At 43.7% G+C, this 21,660-nt stretch overlaps 1 protein-coding gene across 1 annotated transcript in view; it reads right to left on the reverse strand.

Annotated features, from left to right (window-relative positions):
* Positions 1–21,660, reverse strand: part of LOC142243695 (uncharacterized) — a 541,000-nt gene that overhangs the window by 461,516 nt on the left and 57,824 nt on the right. The window contains exon 3 of the mRNA XM_075315856.1: positions 10,446–13,150. Coding sequence (XP_075171971.1) covers positions 10,623–13,150 — 2,528 coding nt within the window. The 3' untranslated portion in view covers positions 10,446–10,622. Of the gene's footprint in view, positions 13,151–21,660 lie in introns of the transcript that reaches the window.

Here is a 21,660-nt window from a genome sequence, read left to right on the forward strand (position 1 = left end):
ATGGATTGATGGGCGGATGGATGGATGGGTGGATGGATGGGCAGATGGATGGATGGGTGGATGGATGGGCGGATGGATGGGAGGATGGATGGATATGGATGGGCGGATGGGTGGATGGATGGATAGGTGGATGGATGGGCGGATGGATGGGTGGATGGATGGGCAGATGGATGGATGGGTGGATGGATGGATTGATGGGCGGATGGATGGGCGGATGGATGGATGGGCAGATGGATGGATGGGCAGATGGATGGGCGGATAGATGGGCGGATGGATGGCGGATGGATGGATGGGCGGATGGATGGGTGGATGGATGGGCGGATGGATGGATGGATGGGCGGATTGATATATGGGCGGATGGATGGATGGGCGGATGGATGGGTGGATGGATGGGCAGATGGATGGATGGGTGGATGGATGGATTGATGGGCGGATGGATGGGCGGATGGATGGATGGGCAGATGGATGGATGGGCAGATGGATGGGCGGATAGATGGGCGGATGGATGGGCGGATGGATGGATGGGCGGATGGATGGGTGGATGGATGGGCGGATGGATGGATGGATGGGCGGATTGATATATGGGCGGATTGATGGATGGGCGAATGGATGGGCGGATGGATGGATGGGCGGAGGGATGGATGGGTGGATGGATGGGCGGATGGATGGATGGGCGGATGGATGGATGGGCGGAGGGATGGATGGGCGGATGGATGGATGGATGGCTGGATGGATGGATGGGCGGATGGATGGATGGGTGGATGGATGGGCGGATGGATAGGTGGATGGATGGATGGGCGGATGGATGCGCGGATGGGCAGGCAAACACCGGCAGTACCGCACTCATCACCGCACACACGCAGGCACTACAACCCCCATCATCACCGCTCACGCAGGCATTAGCTCGGTGATGTCCCCGCTGACAGCGCGGCTCACGTCAGTTGCTCCGTGGATCTGACACAGAGCGCTTGTGTTCTACAGCGCTCCTGTCAGCTTCATGTAGCAGAGCTGGATGCGTCGCGGGACCTCGTGGATTACGCCGGACCTGGAGGTATTTGGGGATGTTGAGGAGAGCCATTAGATGAAATACTTAATTAACCTCTTGACAAGGGATTGTGGGAAATATGTCGATTTGCCTTAGATAATTCAGGATTCAGATCATATACATGACACAGATATAAAGATGGTTGCCATTTCCTGTTCTCCACACCTTGCCTGGAATGCAAGGAATGTCCAGATATAAGAAGACCACCATATAAGGAAAAACCCACTGGACAAGCTAGAGGACCATCCCACAGATCAGATGACACCATGGATTCATGCACTGAAGTCAGACCCGCCCATCAACAACACAGATCTCCCCATTGGCTAGTCCCATCAACTGTCCCACTAAATGGGTATATCCGAACTTGTGTACGCCCCTAGCCTATATCAAGAGGACGCATGCTCTGTACTCTCTCTGTTCGGTGCCATCTTTACTGTGACCAAGAAGAGATTTCATACCCGACTGTGTCTGGTGTGATTTCTTTACGCATGCACTTGGTCCATACCAATTAGGCCAGGCAGTAGGCAACTAGTGATCTCTGGTTAAGAGTTCACTCCAACATTATTGGCACCCAACGGGGAGCCCAACGTTGGGCCAATAGACGGAGACACCTGAAACACTGATGAACCGGCAACTGGAATGGCATGACGTGCTGGACACCCCAGGAATTTGATCACCTCCTCATGAGAGTTCGGTAGGTCTGCTGATTTTTCATAATCTGTAGTCCTCCCGTGGTCTCGGGGGGGTGTGGCACTGATTGCCTGACTGTGTCCGGTTTGTTGGGGTATCTGTTGACGGGCAGACGGGTCTCACGGCTATTGGCCATATTAATCTCAAAAGAACAGTCACATATTCAGTTGCCTGCTGCTTCTTGTGTATTTGTGAAGAGGGGAGATTGACTGGTAGTTAAGAGAGCATGTGTGTGTAACGCCTGCCTGGATCCACAGACTCAGAAGGGGCTCTAATGGGGAGGCTAGAGGGAAGCAAGCAGGACCCCCAGAACCCAGAATCCCTTTAACCCCTATACAAGGATTTGGAATTACACAGGGCTCTGGTGATCACTACCTGTGAAGGCTGCAGTCCGATGAGAGTAGTCGTCAGGCAGGGTCAAACCAGAAATTGCGGAACAGGGACAGAATCGTCAGGCAATGACGTAGTCAGCAAATGTAGCAGAGGTCAAATCCAGATCGGGCAGCGAGGTACAGAAACAGTAGGCAGGAGGGTAGTCAGAAAACACGCAGAAGTCAGCACACAGGAATAACCAAACAGAATAGGACATAACAGGAGCCAGGAAAATCAGAACTATCTCTGGCAGTGGTCATGTGACAGGCGGGGGAATAAGAAGGGTGTGGTGTCTTCCCATTGGCTGTAGCTGAACGCTGGCAACTGCAGCTGGAAGACACATGCCACCCACAGTCAGCCAGCGGTCCTGCAGATCCCAAGATAACCCAGCCCAGTGGATGATCGGAGCCTGCGCCCACCGGTGCCGCTGGCATCGTCTCCTCTCCCATCACCAGCACCATCCACATCAGGAACACGGTGTCACCTTGCAATCGGAGCAGAAGTCGCTGGAGCAGACTCCGGCGGTGACGTAACAGTGGGTTTGTGAGTGGTGTCTGGAAAACGTGTAAAGTATATGGTTTGTGGTTGCCTGTGATACGGTTTGTGGCTTTCGTAGTGCCAAGCTCAGCTAAACTGAATGCAGAGCACAGTGCCCAGATCAGCTAGACTGAGTGCAGAGCCAGATATAAGTGCCAAGCTCAGCTAAACTGAGTGCAGAGCCAGATGTAGGTGCCAAGCTTAGCTAGACTGAGTGCAGAGCGTAGTGCCCAGATCAGCTAGGCTGAGTGCAGAACCAGATGTAAGTGCCAAGATCAGCTAGACTGAGTGCAGAGCCTTTCTTTATACATAAATCTAACCTTTTTAAAGTGTTTTCATGGAGTGAATCGGCTGGTATAGACACCTTGTAGTCAGAGGTGATACTAGAGCTGTTTTTGTATATTCAGGGACCATGAGGGAGAACAAGGACTTGTTTGGAAGTGTATGCTGCAAACCCTAGGTTTTCTTTAGTGTTTCAGTTGTGAGTCATCTCCCCCATCTTTTTGTTTGTCTGTTGTTCTTATCTTGGTCTTCATAGATGAAAGATTGTTTGTTTGGTGTTGTTTATCTTGAGAGAAAGATATAGAAATTGATGAAGTTGTGTGTAGTTGTGGTCGGAAAAATCCAGATGAGAGTGGACTTTGTTGAGATGTGGGGACTCTAGGCCGCAATACTGTGATAAACCATGTGCTATTCCTGGTGGCAGACATTTTAGGTCAGATTTTAAAATGGTGGATGAAGCACATGGTGGCGAGGCATGCATGGTTTAAACAAAGAAAAGGAAGTGAGTCGGGGGATGTGTGAAGAAGATCATGTGCTCTGTAAATGTTTCAACAATGGATTGGATGGACTACTATATACTTAGACAGAAAAATAAGTGTTTTTATCTATAATTAGACTTAGATCGTGGACATATGTGTGTTTATAAATATATATGTATAAGTGCAGACTATAGAAAAGAGGGGAGAAAGAGTTTGAGCAGATGTGAGGTCAGTTTTCCCTTTTCTCTGTCACATACTCCTACAGATGCAAAATGGTGGACGAAGCTCATGGCTGAGGCATGATTGAGACAAAGACAGAGAGTGAGTAGGGGGATGTGTAAGGTAACCAGAAGACCATAGGTTGTTTGAATGTCTGAACAATGGATTGGATGGAGTACTGCTTGGACAGAAAAAAAATGAGTGTTTTTAACTGTAGTTGGACCAGAACTAGATATCTGAATATGTGTGTATATAATATATATATATATATATATATATATATATATATATAAAAGTGTGTGTGTGTGTGTGTGTGTGTGTATAAAACACAGACTATAGAATAGTTGAACAAAGGAAAAAATCAGTTTACCCTCCCTTCCCACATGGTCTTAGGAGACCATGTGCTGTGCAGCCATCTTTAGTAGGAATTAGATGAAATGAGTATTTGCAGTGTGAGACTTGGGGATCAATAGTTAAAGTCCATTACAATATTGAAAATGGTAGATTAGGAAATCATTAAGATAAAAATTCTTAAATAACGTACCTTTGCAGTAGAGGTCATGATAAAGAAGTAAATAATAAATATTAACGTTATGGATCTGATAGATTGATCCTGAGAGTTGCATGTTTTAAAAAATAAATAAATAAATCAATAGAAGATATATATATATCCAACAGAAGAAGGGATATTTGACTTGTCTCCTGCAGCTGAAGAAGCCTCTTTGCATCTGGTTTTGGGGGAGGAGCAATCTTAAAAACTTGTGGAGCAGGATTTTTTTGTCTCCCCTTGCACAGTGGAATCTATTGTGGGCCAGCTCTGAATAGAGCAGCCCAAACATGGTCATGTTTCTTTTAAAAAAAAAAAGAGGTCTTTCTGCATTTAATTCATTGTAAATTGCATTGGAAAACGTAACTGAAACTAGTTTTTTTATTTTTACTAATTTTATCCCAAAGGAATAAAAATTAACTGTGGACACGTTTAGATTTATTGATACATATTCAAGCCTAGAAGGCAGAAGTCTGTTAGATAATTTTCTATGGCAAATCAGCATTTTGTGGTGATTTGTTTGGGAAATTAATTTTTATTTCATATCTGTTCCCACATGGCCAGTTTATTTGTTCTAGATTCTTTTATCCCTTCAAGTTATAGGACAGTATCACAGAGATGTTGATAATCTCCTCAATTTTGCAAATATGAATGCCTCTATATCCAATATCCAGAGGTTGTGCTACGTTATTATTAGTTAATAATAATAATTTTTGTTAATATATTTATTAATAATTACAATTATTTGGTTTAAGGTATGTAGATGATTTATGGCATTCTGTGTTTTATATTTAATGTATTGAATAATCTGTTTTCTTTTTATAGAAAGAATGATTGCAATGCAGATTTTTGTGGTCCAAACAAAGGTTAAAAAGCCATTGAAAGGGTTTTCCATTATTAAGATAGATAAAAACAATATTTATGGTGTTCCCGGTTAGGTACAAATTTTTATCTGTGAGGAGGATACGGCAGATATACATATATCTCTTGATTGCTCTGATGTAACAAGAATTGTCAGGTTTTGAACATGTCCCAGATGAGCCCATTGCTAATGCAGATTTTGAGTTTTTCCGTAGATGGATCCAGATACCAAGATGCTGGTTGATTCTGCACTGGATATGCTGAGGTTACACAACATGAGGTAATAAAAATCTAACCACTCGCTCTTCTCCCTTCGGAATAGGAGAATGAGATGAAGATTTGCGATCGCTATGGTTCGTAGAGCGGAGGGGGGTAAGATAGAAAAATGTGGATATAGGCAGCAGATCTTTTCTAGTGTGATGTGATAAACCTATAAAGGCCGTAGAGTGGGTGTGAGTCCAGGTGGAGGCGCTCTCCTGTTATCAAAGGGACCGGTGACGGATGGAGCAGACAACAAAGAAGCAGTGAATGGGCCTAGAGTGGAGAGTCCTTTAACAATGCAGACCAGCACCATACCTCGGTGGCTCCTCACATCGTCCGTGACATCTGTCACTCCTTGTGTTCTTAAATCCCTACAGAAACAAGCGATTCAGCAAGGAACGGAGTGTGAGACGCAGGGAGCCAGTGACTGAAGAAGGTCTGTGGATAAAGGGCGGTAAGCTTTCTCTGCCATGAGTGCTCTACTCAATAATGGCCCAGGTAACACATGTGACAAAGGTGTTGGGATAGACAAGATATGGGCGGCACCACTGCTCAGTACCCAGGTGGCCAGACACATCCAATCTTGTAAGACGTGTGCCTATTAAGGTAGAAAAACTGTAAAGACCTCGTAAAAACACCCCCCTCATCCGCTCTACTGCTCCAATGATTGCAGTTTAGTCATATACATCTACCATGAGTAGGTTTATATGAGTTTTGTGCGTGTTGTGTGAATTTCTTTTCAGGTCTGCTCTGAAACATATCCAGTGTGGAAAGCATTACTGCTGAAAAACTCATGGTGCTGGTGGTATGTAAAGATGGAGTTCCTAAAAGTGGTAAAAGTACATATTCTATAGCAGAGGTCATTATAGAGATCTTACAGTACCTGGGGATGCCCCTGATTAACCCCTGTCTGCCACTGTGAATAGGGGGGAAACGCGTTAGGATTCTTTCATGCTAAGTGTCTGACAAATATGTGTTTATTTTACAGTGGAGGGTCTGTGATTGGACAAGATCTCCTCATGACTTTACCTGGCCTTATTATTATTATATTGCTACAGTGGGTACATGTTATACATGTGAGATATTTAATTTATTTTAGGGTTTGGTCCTTGAATTTGCTGTATCATATTGATTTAAGCTACAAACAGCTATGTAAAATACAGAGTGCAAATATTTAATCTTTGGGAATGAATTGGATATATATAACTGCATATTGATGCCTCTTTATCCCCTGTATCTCACGGTTTCTATATTGCCTCACTGACATTAGCAGCACTTATTAGCTTAGCAGTGTAGGGATAGGGAGGGTGAGTCGTCGGTGAGCGGGGGCGCCAATTCGCCTTATAGGGTGCCGACCTCTGCTGCGAGGTAGGGAGAGTTTAGGGCTATTGCCCCAATCCCTGCCCCCTCCTTTATTGGAATATCTAATTGTGTCTATAATAATAATAATTTTATTCATTTATATAGTGCTATTAATTCCACAGCGCTTTACATACATTGGCAACACTGTCCCCATTGGGGCTCACAATCTAGAGTCCCTATCTGTATGTCTTTGGAGTGTGGGAGGAAACCGGAGTACCCGGAGGAAACCCATGCAAACACGGGGAGAACATACAAACTCCTTGCAGATGGTGTCCTTGGTGGGATTTGAACTCAGGACCCCAGCGCTGCAAGGCTGCAGTGCTAACCACTGAGCCACCGTGCCGCCCATAATCACATGGGTGTATGTTGTTTAGAATTTTAATGATTATAACATAAAAATGTAATAATCCACAAGATAATGATGGATGCTGGCAAATCATGTAACAAATGTTCGTTTTCCTTTTTCTTAATAATTAGATCTTTATATAAGATACTTTTTGGTTTAGCACCTACAATGGGATTATGTCTCATAGATACTTCAGATATAGTGTGATATCCTGACCAGTGATGTACGAGCCATATACAACTGCCTATATAATGTGTTAAACATGTGTATCCTCCAATTCCAGATCCTAAATCAGTGTCAGGAGCACATGGTCTCAAGCCAGGAGACTGGGTGATCCTAAAAAGACAAGTCAGAATGAGCCCTGAGTCAGAATCAGATGGGCCGATCCAGCTTTTCACAACCACAGCAACTTCCATGAAGCTTGAGGGGAAACCCATCTAGAGACAACAGCTGCTGTAAAGAGTCCATCGTACCAGCAGAATGAGGGTCACAACACACATAGTGCTGGATTATCTCACATAGAACCTTAAGCTGGTGTCACACATAACGACGACGACAACGACGTCGCTGCTACGTCACCATTTTCTGTGACGTTGCAGCGACGTCCCGTCGCTGTCGCTGTGTGTGACATCCAGCAACGACCTGGCCCCTGCTGTGAGGTCGCCGGTCGTTGCTGAATGTCCAGCTTCATTTTTTGGTCGTCACTCTCCCGCTGTGACACACACATCGCTGTGTGTGACAGCGAGAGAGCGACGAAATGAAGCGATCAGGAGCCGGCACTGGCAGCTGCGGTAAGCTGTAACCAGCGTAAACATCGGGTAACCAAGGGAAGACCTTTCCCTAGTTACCCAATGTTTACGCTGGTTACCAGCCTCCGCTCTTGCTGCCAGTGCCGGCTCCTGCTCTGTGCACATGTGGCTGCAGTATGCATCGGGTAATTAACCCGATGCATACTGTAGCAAGGAGAGCAAGGAGCCAGCGCTAAGCAGTGCGCGCGGCTCCCTGCTCTTTGCACTGTGACATGTAGCTGCAGTACACATCGGGTTAATTAACCCGATGTGTACTGTACCTAGGAGAGCAAGGAGCCAGCGCTAAGCGCGGCTCCCTGCTCTCTGCACATGTAGCACAGCGACGTTATGATCGCTGCTTCTGCTGTGTTTGACAGCTAAGCAGCGATCATAACAGCGACTTACAAGGTCGCTGTTACGTCACCGAAAATGGTGACGTAACAGCGACGTCGTTGTCGCTGTCGCTTAGTGTGACACCAGCTTTATGGAGAATTTCTAGATTGGGGATGATACATGGGAAATAACCATGATAAGGGAACAATGGGTACAGGAACATTACACAAATAAGGGATCATGGTGGGAAAAACATTATCTGACCTGAACCAACCAATTATTTTAAGGGTTTAAGTGACTTTTTAAGGATGACATACACTTGTAGGTAACTAGTATTTGTCTTATTTGTTGGTATTTGAAGCCATAAAGTGCTACTCTGTGTTACTGAAGGTAATCGGATCTATGCGTAAGGGAAATCTTGTTAAAGGCCTCCTGGTGGTAGATTAGGGACCCGAGACAAGAAGAGATCCATTAGTGTTGTGATACAATTAGGTGTATTCAGGTAGAAAAGTCTCAAAGACGCAGACAGCACTCAGATATTGACTGAGAATCAGTCTTTCAGAAACAGTAATGCTAAAAGCTGCAGCATAACGGTAAGAAGCTTATTCTTACACTTGCCTTACTCTTTCTAATCGATTAATCTCAAAATCTAGTTGAGCTCTTCGGCATTAAATAGTCTGTTCTAAGGACTGTGACGTTACCTATGTCTCTGTGAACTGTGTGTGCGAAATGTGATTAACTCTCTGATCAACAATCTGTACCAGTGGGGGCAAAGGCTTAGCATTTCTTGTATAGTAGATAGCAAAATGAAAAAAATTGCAGTTAAAGCATTAGAGCTGATGTGTTAGAGGACCATGGTAGGGTCAGAAGGTTAATAAAGTATTTAGGTGGGACTGTTGAGGAGAGCCATAAGATGAAATACTTAATTAACCTCTTGATAAGGGATTGTGGGAATATGTCGATTTACCTTACATAATTCAGGTTTCAGATCATATACATGACACAGATATAAAGATGGCTGCCATTTCCTGTTCTCCACACCTTGCCTGGAATGAAAGGAATGTCCAGATGTAAGAAGACCACCATATAAGGAAAAACCCACTGGACAAGCTAGAGGACCATCCCACAGATCAGATGACACCATGGATTCATGCACTGAAGTCAGACCCGCCCATCAACTACACAGATCTCCCCATTGGCTAGTCCCATGAACTGTCCCACTAAATGGGCATATCCGAACTTGTGTACGCCCCTAGCCTTTAACAAGAGGACGCATGCTCTGTACTCTCTCTGTTCGGTGCCATCTTTATTGTGACCAAGAAGAGATTTCATATCCGACTGTGTCTGGTGTGATTTCTTTACGCATGCACTTGGTCCATACCAATTAGGCCAGGCAGTAGGCAACTAGTGATCTCTGGTTAAGAGTTCATCCCAACAGGGATTTTAATATAATGGTGAAAGGGGGGGTGTTTTTTTGTCTTTTATTTCACATAAAGGATTTTTCACTGTGTGTGTTTATTTACTTTCACTTACAGGTTAATCATGGAAGGTATCTCGGGGAGACGCCTGCCATGATTAACCCCGTTATTACCCCAATTGCCACCGCACCAGGGCAAATCGGGATGAGCTCAGTAGAGTCCCGGGACTGTCGCATCTAATGGATGCGGCAATTCCGGGCGGCTGCCTTCTGATATTGTTAGGGTGGTGGGCTCCCCATAACATGGTGCTCCTCAACTTGACAATACCAGCCTCCAGCCTTGTAGCTTTAACTTGGCTGGTATCAAAATTGGGGGGAAACTGCATTTTTTTTTATTATTTATTTTACTGCACGATATAGACCCGCCCGCCGGCGGCTGTGATTGGTTGCAGTGAGACAGCGGTCACTCATTGTGGGGGCGTGACTGCAACTAATCATTAGCCCTGGTGGGCGGGGAAAGCAGGGAATACCTGATTGAATAATGAAGCGGCAGCCATTTTCAAAAGAGGAAAAGCCCCCAGAGCTTTGTGACAGCCATGCAGTGCCGTGCCCGTGATCAATGATTAGGAAAGATAGAGAGGGATTGTGCTGGGGATGCAGGATGCATGCAAATACACAACGTACGCACATAGCCTTACTGTGAAAAGCTACGCTTTTGGTGTTCGAACCGTTATCGAACGGCAACTCGAACTGCCGAACTTGAAGCAAATCGTTGGAGTTCGTCGAACGACTCAAACACCACCCAAAATCACTCGAATTTGAAATTGAACATCGCTCAACTCTACTCATCACTAAACATATCAAACGGTTTTTTTTATTTTTTTAATAATATAAAAACAAGGCACCTTCCTTTTAAAAGCAAGAGTATCACTCAAGAAAGGTAAAAGTATCATGGAAACCTAAGGTCTCAAAACATCCTGTACTTTTGATACGATCTAACTAAAATAAGGCTTTTCTGTGTAAATTTTTCTTCTGCTTGTAAAGAGCTGATTTCTGAATAAAATATTTATGATATTCTGAACATCAATATGGCTTCTCCCCTGTGTGAATTCTCTCATGTGTAACAAGATGTGATTTCCTAGTAAAACATTTCTCACATTCTGAACATGAATATGGCTTCTCTCCTGTGTGATTTCTCTCATGTATAACAAGACTTGATTTCCTAGTAAAACATTTTCCACATTCTGAACATGAATATGGCTTCTCTCCTTCTGTGTGAGTTTTCTTATGGGCAACAAGGTATATTTTCTTAGTAAAACATTTGTCACATTCTGAACATGAATATGGCTTCTCTCCTGTGTGAATTCTCTCATGTGCAGTAAGAGCTGATTTCAGTGCAAAACATTTCTCACATTCAGAACATGAATATGGCTTCTTCCCTGTGTGAATGCTCTCATGTATAACAAGATTTCTTTTCTCTGTATAACATTTCCCACATTCTGAACATGAATATGGCTTCTCTTCTGTGTGAATTCTCTCATGTGTAACAAGTTCTGATCTCTGAGTATAACATTTCCCACATTCTGAACATGAATATGGCTTCTCTCCTGTGTGACTTCTCTCATGTATAACAAGATGTGATTTCCTAGTAAAACATTTTCCACATTCTGAACATGAATATGGCTTCTCTCCTGTGTGAATTCTCTCATGTGCAGTAAGAACTGATTTCAGTGCAAAAGATTTCTGACATTCAGAAGATGAATATGGCTTCTCCCCTGTGTGAGTTTTCTTATGGGCAACAAGGTATATTTTCTTAGTAAAACATTTGTCACATTCTGAACATGAATATGGCTTCTCTCCTGTGTGAATTCTCTCATGTGCAGTAAGAGCTGATTTCAGTGTAAAACATTTCTGACATTCAGCACATGAATATGGCTTCTCCCCTGTGTGAAGTCTCTCGTGTATAACAAGAGCTGATTTCTGAGTAACACATTTTCCACATTCTGAACATGAATATGGCTTCTCTTCTGTGTGATTTCTCTCATGTATAACAAGACTTGATTTCCTAGTAAAACATTTTCCACATTCTGAACATGAATATGGCTTCTCTCCTGTGTGATTTCTCTCATGTATTACAAGTTGTGATTTCCTAGTAAAACATTTTCCACATTCAGAACATAAATATAGGTTCTCTCCTGTGTGAATTCTCTCATGTGCAGTAAGAGTTGATTTCAGTGCAAAACATTTCTGACATTCAGCACATGAATACGGCTTCTCCCCTGTGTGAGTTTTCTTATGGGCAACAAGATATAATTTCTTAGTAAAATATTTCTCACATTCTAAACATGAATATGGCTTCTCTCCTGTGTGAATTCTCTCATGTGCAGTAAGAGCTGATTTCACTGCAAAACATTTCTCACATTCAGAACATGAATATGGCTTCTCCCCTGTGTGAATTCTCTCATGTATGACAAGATTTTTTTTCTCTTTAAAACATTTCCCACATTCTGAACATGAATATGGCTTCTCTCCTGTGTGAATTCTCTCATGTGTAACAAGATCTGATCTCTGAGTATAACATTTCCCACATTCTGAACATGAATATGGCTTTTTTCCTGTGTGAATTCTCTCATGTATAACAACATATGATTTTCTAGTAAAACATTTTCCACAGTCTGAACATGAATATGGCTTCTCTCCTGTGTGACTTCTCTCATGTGTAATTAGATCTGATTTCCTAGTAAAGCATTTCACACATTCAGAACATGAATATAGCTTCTCTCCCGTGTGAATTCTCTCATGTGCAGTAAGAGCTGATTTCAGTGCAAAACATTTCTGACATTCAGAACATGAATACGGCTTCTCCCCTGTGTGAGTTTTCTGATGGCCAACAAGATATAATTTCTTAGTAAAACATTTCTCACATTCTGAACATGAATATGGCTTCTCTCCTGTGTGAATTCTCTCATGTATAACAAGTTGTGATTTCCTAGTAAAACATTTTCCACATTCTGAACATGAATATGGCTTCTCTCCTGTGTGACTTCTCTCATGGATAACAAGTTGTGATTTCCTAGTGAAACATTTTCCACATTCAGAACATGAATATGGCTTCTCTCCTGTGTGAATTCTCTCATGTGCAACAAGGTCTGATTTCAATGCAAAACATTTGCTACATTCTGAACATGAATATGGCTTCTCTCCTGTGTGAATTCTCTCATGTGTAACAAGAGCTGATTTCTTAGTAAAACATTTCTCACATTCTGAACATGAATATGGCTTCTCCCCAGTGTGAAATCTCTCATGTGTAACAAGAGCTGATTTCTTAGTAAAACATTTCTCACATTCTGAACATGAATATGGCTTCTTCCTTGCAGGACATCTTTTAACTACAGCATTTCCTTTGTTGTGATTTTTATTTTGTTTAACAGTCTGTGATGAATTCGGAGATATTTCATTAAAATCATCTGATGATCGATCTATGCAGTGAACAACCGGGGATATATCGGAGATGTCGGTACAGTGTGTATATGCATCTTGTCTGATACTACGATCATCTGCTTTAAATTTTGAAAACATCAGATGTTCTTCAGAGCTCCTGCTACAGTCACCTGCCAAGAAAAACACTGATATTATTTTAGAACAATATATCCTTAAATATTATATATCTAAATATAACAAATATTAGTAATTAAAAATCTCCCACAAACTGCAAGGTACATAGCAAAACTATATTATTAACTGATTACCTGGGGACAAAGATTCCATAAACAATTCTACTAATATTCCAGATAATTGCCCAGTGGGATATTCCAGTACACGTTCTACCACTGCTGAGTGAAACAGTTGTCGTGCGGCAGTAGATGTGCTCCAGAATTACTATGGCCACTGTGAGTTAGGGGATGTATAATGCATTGTATGTGTAGACACTGAGGACTGATAAATGTGCATTGTGTTGTGTACTCTGCTGCCATCTACTGGCTGATGTGTGGATATGAATGTTAGGTAGTCGGTCTCGTCACTACAAACTGCCAAAGAAATGGTGGGTGGAGCCTCTCCACTCAGTGGGGACACTTCCTGTAAGCTGGTACAAACCAACTCAGTCCAGGACTAGTCCACTGTATAAAATCTATCATTCCACTTTACGTGACAGAAATATTTCTTTTTCATTCAATGTGCAAAAGCATGCAGGATTTGTGCTTTTTTTCGATCATGACGTAGCTTTGCTCCTCGTGGCTATGAGTTATGGGGAGATGAGGTAATTCCCAGGAACGTGGCCTCAACTGGAAACATTTATTTAAATACTTGTTTTTTCTGTATTGGTATGTTTCTTTTTCCCTGAAGAAGGCGGACATGCCTTTGAAACGCGTTGGAATGGCTCAATAAAAGAATACCCTTCTAATACTCCAGCTTTGTAGTTTATGGCACGGCATGAAACCCGTCTTCTACTTTCAGATTTTATACAGCAACCATTTCCTGTGACGGGGCCTCTGCTGGACCATCCTAGCACTCATATACGTACGCACAGGGGTTGTGACTAGCACAACCTGACCAGGTGAGTGCATCCATTCTCTCTACCTTTCAAACCCAAATATCGGGTAAGACCCTATTGCGCCTTTCTTTCCCTACTATAGATTCAGGACTAGTCCAGGGAGAGGAAGGAAGCACTACAACCAGACCACCAAGTTTTGAAGAACAGCAAGAGGGATAAATTATGTGGCAAATGTTGACCACGCCCCTAGCCACACCCATTTGGTAGTAAGCGACATTCAGCAGATGCCCCAGGGAAAGGGGGAGGAAGAGGAAGGAACACCCCCCTTTTTACCGACAGAGCACGTGACTCGCTCTCTAGCGCCCCTCCTATAGATAGGCCAATTGTGGAATTGCCAGACGATAAGCAATGAGGCTGCTATTCTACTACTATGCCAATGATTGAAGGGTTCCCGGTGAGAATAAGGTATATATATTCCCCCGACTCCTGCGAGCGGAATATATCTAATCCTCCCCCGATCTCACTGGTCACCCCACAATGATCCTTGGCATAAATCCACAGCGACCAATCGATTATGATAACTATTAAGCCGAGCACACAGACATGGAATTCAGGATCGAGATAAAAGAAACAGCTCAAGATTAAATTATATATTTAATAGCCCTCAGGGCACACTAGAAACTACAATATATACAGAATGGAATTTACAGAATATATACAGTACTGACCAAACGTTTGGACACACCTTCTCATCTCTAGAATAACTATTAAGAGGAGACTTTGTGCAGCAGGCCTTCATGGTAAAATAGCTGCTAGGAAACCACTGCTAAGGACAGGCAACAAGCAGAAGAGACTTATTTGGGCTAAAGAACACAAGGAATGGACATTAGACCAGTGGAAATCTGTGCTTTGGTCTGATGAGTTCAAATTTGAGATCTTTGGATCCAACCAACGTGTCTTTGTGCGATGCAGAAAAGGTGAACGGATGGACTCTACATGCCTGATTCCCACCGTGAAGCATGGAGGAAGAGGTGTGATGGTGTGGGGGGGCTTTGCTGGTGACACTGTTGGGGATTTATTCAAAATTGAAGGCATACTGAACCAGCATGTCTACCACAGTATCTTGCAGCGGCATGCTATTCCATCCGGTTTGCGTTTAGTTGGACCATCATTTATTTTTCAACAGGACAATGACCCCAAACACACCTCCAGGCTGTGTAAGGGCTATTTCACTAAGAAGGAGAGTGATGGGGTGCTACGCCAGATGACCTGGCCTCCACAGTCACCAGACCTGAACCCAATCAAGATGGTTTGGGGTGAGTTGGACAGCAGAGTGAAGGCAAAAGGGCCAACAAGTGGTAAGCATCTCTGGGAACTCCTTCAAGACTGTTGGAAGACCATTTCCAGTGACTACCTCTTGAAGCTCATCAAGAGAATGCCAAGAGTGTGCAAAGCAGTAATCAAAGCAAAAGGTGGCTACTTTGAAGAACCTAGAACATAAGACAGATTTTCAGTTGTTACACACTTTTTTGTTAAGTATTTAATTCCACATGTGTTAATTCATAGTTTTGATGCCTTCAATGTGAATCTACAATTTTTAGAGTCATGAAAATAAAGAAAACTCTTTGAATGAGAATGTATGTCCAAACTTTTGGTCTGTACTGTATATATATGTCAGAATACAGTTACAGACAAGACGTGGTCACAACCAGAGTCAGATGAAGCAGTTACCTTACGCATCTTGCCACAGGGGGGGCGCCATTTGACCAGGGTTTCATGGACTTCCTCACATGTGTATAGTACACATGACCCCCAAGTAAAGACCCCGTAAAATGGCCGAACTGTGGTTATTAATCCACACAAAATGACTGTCCCCTCCCACCTGGTGACCTCGCAGGGCGGTACTACTACTTATCCAGGGAAATTATAGATTTCGGTTTTCCCTCATAACTCTGCCCCTGAGCATCTTACATGGAAGATATGACCCTCATTTTATTGTTGTGAATTAATCTCCGTTTTAATAGGAAATATGAGAGTCCTGCGGGCTTCCTGTGGCCAGTTTTTAATTATTGAGGGATACGCACATCATACAATTTTGCCGAAATGTGTGTTACGGGCGTCTGGCCCTCAGGAATATGAAAATATGCCAGTGTTGTTTGTGGGGACGATGTACCCCCCAATATTGAAACTCTTCTGATGGCTCCGAATCGTCTGGAGTAGACGATTGAAGTTAGGTTATGAACCTGGAGCTCCCCTTCAACCCCTGTGTAGGACAATTCACTCCGCAGGGGGTGTGCTAGCTCAAGAGCTGTCCTAATTGGATTTTGACACCTTAAGTTTTACATTTGCTGGGTCTCCAGGCAGCCGCAGCGACGGGGGTGACATCACGGAGGAGCTGACTGACATGTAGGAATGTGATTATTCTCATCATATCTCAGGATGTCCCTCACACCCCGGACTTTTCATTCATTCACAGTCGTAGAGACCAGAACTTTCTCATCTTTATGTAGCTTCACTATGTGACATGTTGCTTTTTTGTGTCTGTAAGGCTATGTGCACACAGTGCGTTTTTCGTGGCGTTTTTGCGCGTTTTTCGGGTGCGTTTTTGGCCTCAAAACTGCAGGACTTTGCTTCCCCAGCAAAGTCTATGAGTTTTAATTTTTGCTGTCCCCACACATCTGTTTTTTTTCAGCTGCGTTTTTGTGGTGCCACAAAAACGCAGCATGTCAATTATTCCCGCGTTTTTCACTGCGCTTTTCATCCATTGAGTTCAATGGGATGTTGAAAGACGCAATGAGAAACGCAAATAGCTGCGTTTTGGTGCGTTTCTAAGACCAAAAACGCAGCTATAAACGCAGGAGGTGGGTAGTAAAGTGACGTGTACAGGAAGAGGATTCCTTCTGTCAGTATATACAGAAGCGTGAATCCTCCCGGTACCGTCACCGCCGCTTCCACCTCCCGTCCTGTGCATGTATGCTGCCGTGCGGCACCATGTCTGGGCGGGAGGTGGAAGCGGCTGCGAAAACAAAAGTTAACAGTAGAAAAAAAGAATAAAAAAGTTATACTCACCTGTCTGCAGCCTCCCGGTGCCATGCCCGCTCCCAGATTCTGTCACGGTATCGCCGCTCCGGCTCCGGCTGTGTGCAGACGGCCGGGAAACCTCCGATGGATGCAGGACCTGGCGATGGATCACCTGATGCAGTCACCTGACGCATCAGCTGATCGTAAGTATCGCGGTGACGCGGGCAGCCGGCCGGTATCAGCGGATGCGTCAGGAGACTTCATCCCTGATTACCGGCAGCTGCTGCAGCGATCGGACGGGATCAGACTCCCGCCCCATCGCTGCAGGAGCTGCCAGTAATCAGCACATAAGTGAGTATTTTTTTTTGCACCGATGCATCAGCTGATTGTATAATCGGCTTTTATACAATCAGCTGATGTGTGATGTGATTCAGGCACTTGAAGCTGACACATCATCTGATCGCTTTGCCTTCCAGCAAACCGATCAGATGATATTGGATCCGGATTGGACGGCGCGGGACCCTGACCCAGGATTACTGCGGAGGGGGGGTTCTTTATTTCAATAAAGATGGAGTCACTAATTGTGTTGTGTTTTATTTCTAATAAAAATATTTTTCTGTGTGTTGTGGTTTTTTTTATCTTTACTAGAAATTCATGGTGGCCATGTCTAATATTGGCGTGACACCATGAATTTCGGGCTTAGGGCCAGTTGATAATATACAGCTAGCCCTAACTCCATTATTACCTAGCTAGCCACCCGGCTTCAGGGCAGCTGGAAGAGTTGGATACAGCGCCAGAAGATGGCGCTTCTATGAAAGCGCCATTTTCTGGGGTGGCTGCGGGACTGCAATTCACAGCGGGGGTGCCCAGAAAGCATGGGCACCCTGCACTGTGGATTCCAATCCCCAGCTGCCTAGTTGTACCCGGCTGGACTCAAAAATTGGGCGAAGCTCACGTCATTTTTTTTTTTAAATTATTTCATGAAATTCATGAAATAATTTAAAAAAAAAGGGCTTCCCTATATTTTTGGTTCCCAGCCGGGTACAAATAGGCAGCTGGTGTTGGGGGCAGCCCGTACCTGCCTGCTGTACCCGGCTAGCATACAAAAATATGGCGAAGCCCATGTAATTTTTTTGGTTTGGGGGGGGGGCAAAGAAATCTTGCATACAGTCCTGGAAGGAGGATGCTGAGCCTTGTAGTTCGACAGCTGCTGTCTGCTCTCCTGCATACACTATTGGATGGAGTATGCTGAGCCTTGTAGTTCTGCAGCTGTCTGCTCTTCTGCATACACTAGTGGAGAATGAAGAACACATTGAAGAAGGAAATGACATCAGACCTTTTTTTTTGTTTACTGATAAAAAACGCATAAAGACGCAGTGAGCAAAAACGCAGCAAAACGCAGCAAAAAAACGCACCAAATCGTGGCAAAACGCGTGCGTTTTTTGCCGCGTTTTTTCGACGCAGGTGCGTTTTTAGCGGCCAAAAATGCACAAAAACGCAGCGTCAAAAAGACGCAGTGTGCGCACATAGCCTAAGGCTGCGTTCACACGTTACAGAAATCTTGTGTTCTTTGTTTTCTACAGGATCCAGAATTTACCCGAAATTTTAATTTCCTGAAGTCCATAGGCAGCACACAATGGGTTAACTCCTTATCCCTAGCTAGAACAGAAGATATGTTATTAGCAATAATACATGATCATTAATAAAGTAGACCCTGCCCCATCCTCTACCATAAGGGGAGTAAGCAGACCCCACACCATGGAGGTTTTACAGCAATAGTGATAATTATCAGAGGGTGGGACATTTGTGCGGCCGACGGACTCCAGGAAATGAAAATTTCAGGTAAATACATTTTAGACTTTCCTGGTCGTCCTACGTCAGCACACAATGGGAACCAGATGGTTGTGCTTCATGAATTGGACGATGACCAGGTGGCAGCTCTGCAGATATGGTCCAGAGGTACGTGCGCCAACTCAGCCCAAGATGCAAGGATTTGACTAAGGGTGCGCTCACATGAGCGTATGAATCGGACGAATGCAATGAGAGAAAATCTCTCATTGCGCTCGGACCAATGTTAGACAATGAGGCAGAGCAGTTGGTCAGAATTTTTGTTGTCCAAATTCTGGGTGCGAGAAACGTTGCAACATGGTGCGAATTGCTGTTGAAAACGTCCGAGACTCGCCAATACAAGTCAATGGGTGCGAGGAAAAATCGGACGGCACACGGACCATCCTAGTGACGTCTGTTTTTATGGATACATTACTATCATATACCAGAGATCACTGTAAATGGTCCTGTAAATGACTAATAGCTGCTGAGAAAAAAACGGATTGCACACTGACAGCACACAGAGCACACTGACAGCACACAGAGCACACTGACAACACACGGATGACAAGTGAGAAGAAATAGTCCTACTCTCCTGGATGAGAATGGGACCGTTTTTACATACATTTGTGTGAGTCCAGCCTAAAAGTGGTGGTTCCTGATGATTATCTCTTGATTGATATTGAAAGAAGATCCTACTTTCAGAAGAAAACCTGGCATGGGCCTCAGGGCTATGTGATCCGTCCCTAAATGTAGGTAAGGTTCTCTGGATAATAATGCTTGGAACTCTTCTAAGTGTTTGGCCGTTGTAATTGCCACCAAAATTAAGGCTTTCCAGTAGAGATGTTTAGTAGATGTCTGCTCCGCCGGTTCAAAGGAAGGACCTAGTAGGGTTTTAAGAATCAATGTTAAATACCACAAGGGAACTGGAGCTACAAAGGGAGGACTTAGATTTTTGATAGCGTTAAAAAAACTTTCTAACTAGGTGATGCTTTTTAAATGAGCCATCCAAGTGAGCCTCAATGGATGAAACCTGCTATTTGAGAGTGATGAGGTTCAATCCCTTATCAAATCCTACTTGAAAGAACTGCAATACTGAGGCTATAGATTTTATATCTGCATTGTCTGACCAACACCATTCATTATAGATTCTCCATATCCTCACATATTTATTTAATCGTATGAACGTATATCTTACCATCATATAAAAATAAACACCAGACAATAGACAGTGATTGAAAAATATCAACAGGATAAAAATCAAATTTGAATATCAAGATTTTCTATATATGCAATAGCGTTATCATTTACAATATAGAAATCCTTCTTGTCACCATGGTAGGATCTCAGGGGGCACTCCTCAACAATGTGCTGGATAGTTTGATGATCTGCTCCACAGTCACAGGTCGGAGAGTCATATTTTCCCCACTTATACATAAAATCTGCACAGACGCCAAAGTTTGTTCTGATACGATTTAGAGTAACCCATGTTTTCCTTGGTAGATTGAAGCCTGGTGGAGGGTTTTGTAAATTAGGGAACATTTGGGGATCACCTTCTACTACATTGACCCAAAGTTCTCGCCATTTCTCCTCTAAATTGAAGTTTTGTTCATGCAAGGTGATTGCAGTTCGGATGGGTGGATGTCTTGATTTCAATCGTTGTATTGTAACATCTCTGATATTTTGGTGTATTGGAAGTTTTTCATTATTCACTACTTTAGTGTACTCTTTAAGTAGGAGCTTTTGTCTTCTTAGATTTGCGGGTGCGATATGACCCAGCACAGGTAACCAGTGAACAGGTGTAGGTCTAATAGCACCAGATATTATACGCAAAGAGTTGTTCAGCTGAGTGTCAATTAAGTTTACATGACAGCTATTTAACCATGCTGGAGCACAGTATTCTGCAGCAGAAGACACCAGGGCAAGAGTAGATGTTCTCAAAACAGATGTTGCCGAGCCCCATGAGGATCCACAAAGTTTCTGAATAATATTATTGCGTGCTTTCAGTTTCTGTGCCAATTTATCCAGATGGGATTTAAAAGTTAGACTTCTATCAAGGGTTACACCTAAATACTTAGGATTGAAATTGTGTTTAACAGATTGGCCTTCAAATTGTACTTTAAGTTCAGTCTTGGCACTTGCATTGTGTAAATGAAAGCAACAAACTTCCGTTTTTGATGGGTTAGGTTTTAATCTCCATTGTCGAAAGTACTTTCCCATTACACTAAGATCTTTTGTAAGAACGTCCTCTGCTTCCTCCATTGTTTTGCTTACCATAGCAAGTGCCCAGTCATCGGCATATCCAAATTTCCGTGACACTGTTTTAGGAATATCAGCTAGGTACAGGGCAAACAGGAGAGGTGCCAGCACTGATCCCTGGGCCAGTCCGTTGTTTAAAGGGAACCAATCATCAGGATTTTCGTGTATAAGCTGCAGCCAGTGCAGTACTGGCACTATCATGCACAGTGTGTACATACCATTGGGGTGCAGCTCGGGTGTTTAGGCAGTGAAATTCATCTTTATAAAGTTTGAAATTTCGTGCACTTTTTGATTGACGTGTGCACCTCTGTGTTAATATCCGGGCGTGTTATGCAGGAGTTCCCCGCCCCCCCACCAGCCTGTTCCTCCCTCTCTCATGATGTCCGGGCGGGTTATGCACGTGTTCCCCGCCCCCCCGCGCTGCCTGTTCCTCCCTCCCTCCGGCTGAATGTAAAATGCTAATCTTCAGAAACATGGCGCCGGAGTGGGCCTCAGCGCATAGCGCTTATCTCCGGCGCCATG

This window comes from Anomaloglossus baeobatrachus, chromosome 6, assembly GCF_048569485.1.
Source record: "Anomaloglossus baeobatrachus isolate aAnoBae1 chromosome 6, aAnoBae1.hap1, whole genome shotgun sequence".
NCBI classification, from domain to species: Eukaryota; Metazoa; Chordata; class Amphibia; order Anura; family Aromobatidae; genus Anomaloglossus; species Anomaloglossus baeobatrachus.